Raw genomic sequence first — 6,344 nt, 5'->3', positions numbered from 1 at the left:
AATCAAGCAGCGAAGCCACATTATACTTTATCAATTTCTAATGTTCAAAACGGTGATGTTTCCTTCGCATGTAGCAACGATAATAAAGTGTTATCATGGTCTATTAGATGACTTGATAATTTTATACCAAAGGTGATGCGCGTGTTTCTATTTGGAAACTAATTATCTGCATCAAACTTGTCTAGTTAATGCGACATCTGATCAAATCTTGATCTGGCGTATAATCAATTCGTGATGAATTTTATAGTAAAAAGGCATAAATGAAAATTGAATCAAATATGTTGAAGTATATCTCAAACCAAAGAAATTATAGAGTTTTTTTTTTTGCAATTTATCGCCAGTAGCACATCGGTTACTGGGACAATTTATGCTGCGGGACGACCACACGGTCAGAGGAGTTCACAAGACAGAGAGAATACAAGCAGCAACGTATTTAGCAGTCACGGGCTTGAACCCTGCTCACTCAAGGCACGTGTACTTGTGTACGCTCGCGCCTGACCGGCTACGGTGTCCTAGAAAACATGCCAAAGATTGGTTGGGGACTAATGTACAATATAACAGCATTATATCTATTAAATATGTCCTATTATGCCCATAGTTTATAAAAGTTTAAATTGCAAGGTTAAATCTAAAACTAAAGGTAATTTGTGTCTAAAACTAGCAATCCAAGTTACAACACGCTCCTAAAGTCGACAGATCCAAAAGATAGTTGCCTGTACTCAGTCTCTTTTAATCATATAAGCTCTGCTTTCCTATTGCACCATTACTAAAACAATGTGCTTTCATCTGTTTTGGTGGTCAGAAGGGATCGAATCCTCCCCTAATTCATAGAAGAATATGAGAACAATAATGTTAGAGGATGTCTAACCGCCAGGAAATGGAAGGTTTGAACGCTGGACAACGTTCTGTTATTTGTTATTGTGCTCGACGTGCTGCATAAACTGAGAGAAATGTGACAGATTTGCGGAGACAAGGGTTTAAAGACAACTGCAATTTCAAGAGGTACAGGTGCATTAAAGAGGGTCGAGAGTCTGTAATTACAACGACCATTCTCAAAGAGTTATCAAGAAAATGGCTGCCGGAGTGCTTTTACCAGTGGGTTCATTAATAGCGCAAGTGAATACACTTCGAAGAAGATTATTTCGAAAAGGGTAGAGAGAGAGCATCGGCAGCCCTCACGAATCAAGACTAAAATTAAGGGTAGATCTGTTCCGTGAATTAAGCGTTCAACCTGTGTAGATACTGTTGGTATGTTCAGAAGTGTTAGCCGGATTGATGTATTAATAATTCCTTTGTCGTATTTTGTTTTTGCATTTTGTTGTTGTTGTAGTAGGGATTTAGGAGCATCAGCGATCTATCATTATCGCCAGTTTTCTGTTTTCTGGACGAAAAACCTGAGCTGCCGAGAGAAAACCATGCTTTCTCACGTCATCGACGGGATTCGAACTGAAGTGTTTTCCACTCGGTGTGGGGAGGAGGGCGATCCTACCAATTTGTATGCAATATTTGTATGACCTCGCGGGTAGCACAGTTGGTAAGATCGCCGTCCTACCCACACCGGGTGGAAAAGACCGGAGTTCGAGTCCCGTCGATGATGCGAAGAATTTTTATGAGCCTTTTTCACAACGTGGCTGAGTTACTTGGTTTCAGGAGAGGGTAGCATGGTTTTTTCTCCAAGAAACTTGTGTTTTTCGTACAGAAATCGACATCAGAACACACGCAATTTACAGACAGAATACTCAGAGCAATGTGGCCTCAGGCTCCGATGTTCCTAATACAACAACTATTTGTATATTGTAAGTTTGACTAGTTTCTTTCATTTAAAACAGAAGGAACCCCAGACATCGAAGGCTTTATATATTTTTTTTTGTCTAATAAAATTGCTTTTAAACTTGCTTCAGATAAATCAATGAATAACAGCCATTATTCGGCCTTACGTGCGAATTCCAGTTCTTCCATCAGTCCATTTATATCAAGGTCCATAGAAAGGGAATCGGGCACACACCTGAAATATTTTTATTTCACTTTCTTCAGACAGAACTTCTTGTGCCATCATGTAGCAAATTCAATCAGTTATTTATCTATTAACCATTTCATATCAAAGACAGTGATTCTTCCAATTATTCAATAACTTAGTGGCTTCTTTATTAAATATATGGCCTTACGAGAATCCATTCTCATTTGTGAAGTTTCTTTCTAGAATTGCACGCTAGATAATAGCTTTGACAAAATTCTTGCTCACTGATTTCCCACGCGCATCCTATTAATGTATTTATTCCTAAGTTTAATTATAACTGGATCTAGAAAGTTTGAAACAATGGCTGTGTTAGCTGTCTTTTCAATTTTTCCAACTCTTCAGTTATCGTTCCATATTCCCTAAATGCCGTGCCTCAATTATAATATCATCCCAAATTTTTATTTTCCAGAAAAGAAAACACACGCACCAGCTTACAAGATCGATATATAGTGTCTAGACATAATGGAACTATGGTTATGACATTAATTATCACAGATTGAAAGACAGAACATAATTGGTAGCACTTTGAAACAAAGCGAGCTGCAGTTCCATTAAGCTTTCCCGAAGAAAATACTTTTGATGAATCTGAAAGACTTCAAGCTAGCTATAATTAAACTGATTGTAATAAATAGAAAGGTCAAGACCAGTAATGATATTTATTAATTTGGACAGCAGAATTACGTCAGACATCTTATGCCAACTTCATTTTAGTCATTCCATTTACCTTTGGAAGAGAGAAAAGAAGGTAATTATTTCGGCCGCACATAATGAAGGTACACACGAACCGAATCAGATATTTCAATGAAGACATTAGACGTGGTTAATTAAACTGACTCCAAATTAAAATACGCAAACTAGTTTGTCTGAAGATGCTGCATTTTAAACTTCGGGCGAAAATAAAATTATGCTAAAGTTTCATTTTTCAAGGTTGTAAGATTTTAGGCGCATCAGCTACTTAAGCTATAATGTCTGTAAATTGCCTGTCTTCTGTTGTCGATTTGCTGTTTTCTGAACGAAAAACTCCGCGGTTTCCGGGAGAAAAACCATGCTACCCTCGCCTGAAACCGACTAACTCACCAAGTTACAAAAATGGCCCATAATTCCTCGCATCGTAGACGGGATTTGAACTGAGGTCTTTTCAACCAGCTGTGGAGAGGATGGTGATTATATCAACTATGCTACCCACAAGGACATGCTTGAAGACATAAGTACACTTATTATATACTCATGTCCCATTATTTTCTTATTACTACATACTCTTGTTACTGAACAACTATTCGTAGTTTCTGTGATGTACACTTAGTGTACATCACAAATTTTATAATAAAAAAATTTATTAGGTACACATACCCGCTTATTGATATGAAGCGTTCATTCAGTAGCTGCGTATGTCGATATAAATTAGTTGGGCAGACACGTAGGGATTCAATATGCGTGCAGCTCATTAAGAAAATGGGCAAGATGAAAGATTTAAGCGACTTTAAACGTGGCATGGTAGTATTGGCTCCAGTGCGCTGGTACGGGTATTTCGGAAACTGTAACCCTGTTTGGGTTTTTCACGTACCACTGTGTCTTGGGTGTCTTGGTCCAATAGCCAAATAATATACAGCCAACAGCGATCCTGTGGTGGAAAGCGATGATAGACCAACGAAGTTGACAAAAATTGTGCAGGTAAGAGAAAGGTTACGATCAGTCAAATAACAACCCAAGTACAACAATACTAACCAAAGATGCATTTCATCCTAATAAAGTGGCCACTCAGTGTATAGTTGGCAATATAACGTTTAAAGTAAAATATTAAACAATGGTTAGTGGCTCTTTAAATAACATGCATTGTTTTCAAAAATATGGTTTTTAAACAATGTTTAATGCCTTCTAAAAATGTAATTTTTAAAAACATTAAGCTGATTAGAAGACTGAGTGTCAAACAAATCTTTGATCTTGAACTGTGGTGCATTAAATATTTCTTGAAACGTATTCATTATTCCTTAATATTTATTAAGGAATTTACATGTAGTTCTTTCAGCTTTCAGAACAAGAGCCAGTGGGGATCCATTCGGCGAAAAGGGTGAGTGTCCGATCAGTTCAAATTCAGTTTCTCATCCTTTGGTGACATCTTTGGCGCAAACAGAAAACCATTCAATTTCACATACAGTCTTAATACATCGTTTTTAGTGTAAATTTACTATTCACAAAAGTCCTCGTGGGTAGCACAGTTGGTAGAATCGCTGTTCTCCCCACATCGGGTTGAAAAGACTCTAGTCCCATCGATGACGGGAGGAATTTTAATGGGCCATTTCATCTCTGGGCATTTCAGTGACATAAATGTATTAAAGAGGTACTATATTCATTTCGTTATTCAAATTATGTCATAAAAATTATAATAATTTATTGAACGTAATTATACAGAATAAAATAAGGGAAAAAATCAAAGTACTGTATATAAAAATTTTATCTGGTAACTGGTAAAAATCATTATATATTTTCTCTATGTCAGTTAATATTAAATTAGAATAATAAGATTAAAATGGTATACGCTCGTGGCGTATCTTATTGTATTCAATGAAAGCGTACATGTTTCATACAAAAAAAAAAAAAAATGTTAGTTCATCAATAAGGGGGCAAAATTGTTACGATAGTCAGCCGTATTAAGGGATTGATTTAATCTGGATGTGTAAATGAAATGAACTGTGAGAGCCTCAGTCGACAGGCCCTGCGTTGGGAGTGCACAAGTGAGGCACTTTCTCAGGCGCCTCCTAAAATAGGCACTTATAGATGCGCTACTTCATATATATGCGTGTTAAGATAATATATGAAATTAGGCTCCGTGACAAAGTTTTGCCTCAGGCGCCACAAACGCTAGCGCCTTTCTGTCTGTGAATGTTCTCGACAATTCGGCAACAAGATCTTTTACTACACGCTCATTGGCCGAACGACCTGTCAATCAATTACGCTGACGTTTGATTCTATTCTCTAAATAAATTCTCTGAAATTACATTGAAGGCTGTGCTTTGTAAATTTTTAAAACAAATTACTTCACAACAAATTATTTTCAAAAGAAATAGCTGTTTCAGTTTCGTACACTCAATCAAAACATTACTGAAAGTACGATGATCAATTATGAAAAATAAATAAATACAAAGATCCGTACTACTTTAAAGAAAGTCTTTGGCAATATTTTTAAATCGATAATTTTATATAATTATATTAAAATCTTTTATCAAATAAAAATATTCACCCCAAAATCTGTCAGGGCAAATTAAAAAAAAAAAAATATATATATATATGTTCCAAAGAATAATTATTACTATGTTTGCTATAATCATGCAAGCTCATTATTACCATTTTCGGTAAAATCATGCAAGTTCATATACTCAGTAGAATCATGCAAGTTAATTTCACCATTTTCAGTAGAATCATGCAAGTTAATTTCACCATTTTCAGTAGAATCATGCAAGTTAATTTCACCCTGTTCAGTAGAATCATTTAAGTTCATTATCATTACGTTTAGTAGAATCATGAAAGTTAATTTTACTATGTTCAGTAGAATCATGAAAGTTAATTTTACTATGTTCAGTAGAATCATACGAGTTCATTATCACTATGTTCAGTAGAATAATACGTTACAATAATTGGCTATTCAATGGAGATGGCACTATTGATCGTCATCCGTATATCTCCTTGAACAGGAAGGTAAGTTTTAATTTTTTTGCTTGTGCAACTCAACCTTATGTGTTTCATTAAAACAACTTTACCGTAAAGGAATATTTTTTATTAATTGCAGAAATGTTCGTTAATGCATTGTTCATTTGGTCAACTGCATTTGTAACTTGTCCAAAAAATGTTTCTTGCTTGCGTAAAGAATCTTATGCTGACAACCTCCTTCTACAATTCAGTGTTTGGTTGTCAGCAACAGCATTTCCTCAAACCTCTCAATAACCCGGCCATAGTCTGACGTAAGGTTAGAAACCAAAATATGCCAAGGTTTAGATTATTTCAGAACCACTGGCAAGGTGGTATCCTCCATCTCGAAATGCAAAAAATGGTGTTCTTTGACTTGGAAATGATCCCGAAGGTGCAAGAGAAAATAACTGAGTCATCTCGTTCAATCAAACCGTGGCAGCCTTTGGTCGATCTAAAACAAGGTAATGAAATAAGTGAATATAATGTAAATATTAAAAAAAAAAAAAACAGAGAATAAAATAAATCACTTAAGGCGATTGTCGGAACCTTACGTCTACATTTAACAAAATACAAAAACGATATTAAAATATAAACATCAGTGAGCAATATTTATAATGATTACACAATGATGAAGGTAAAACTG

The 6,344-nt window shown here is 35.6% G+C and overlaps 1 protein-coding gene across 1 annotated transcript in view; it reads right to left on the bottom strand.

The window, feature by feature from the left end:
- Positions 1-5,874: 5,874 nt before the first annotated feature.
- LOC150086678 (MAM and LDL-receptor class A domain-containing protein 1-like) overlaps positions 5,875-6,344 on the bottom strand; it is a gene marked incomplete at its 5' end in the record, with an annotated part of 129,091 nt that continues 128,621 nt past the window's right edge. Inside the window, one exon of the mRNA XM_090372222.1 lies at positions 5,875-6,152. Coding sequence (XP_090228348.1) covers positions 6,127-6,152 — 26 coding nt within the window. The remainder of the gene's footprint in view (positions 6,153-6,344) is intronic.

The sequence above is a fragment of the Mastigoproctus giganteus genome, chromosome 4 (assembly GCF_048544385.1).
Source record: "Mastigoproctus giganteus isolate SK-2022 chromosome 4, ASM4854438v1, whole genome shotgun sequence".
NCBI classification, from domain to species: Eukaryota; Metazoa; Arthropoda; class Arachnida; order Uropygi; family Thelyphonidae; genus Mastigoproctus; species Mastigoproctus giganteus.
This window is presented reverse-complemented; position numbering and strand designations above follow the sequence as displayed.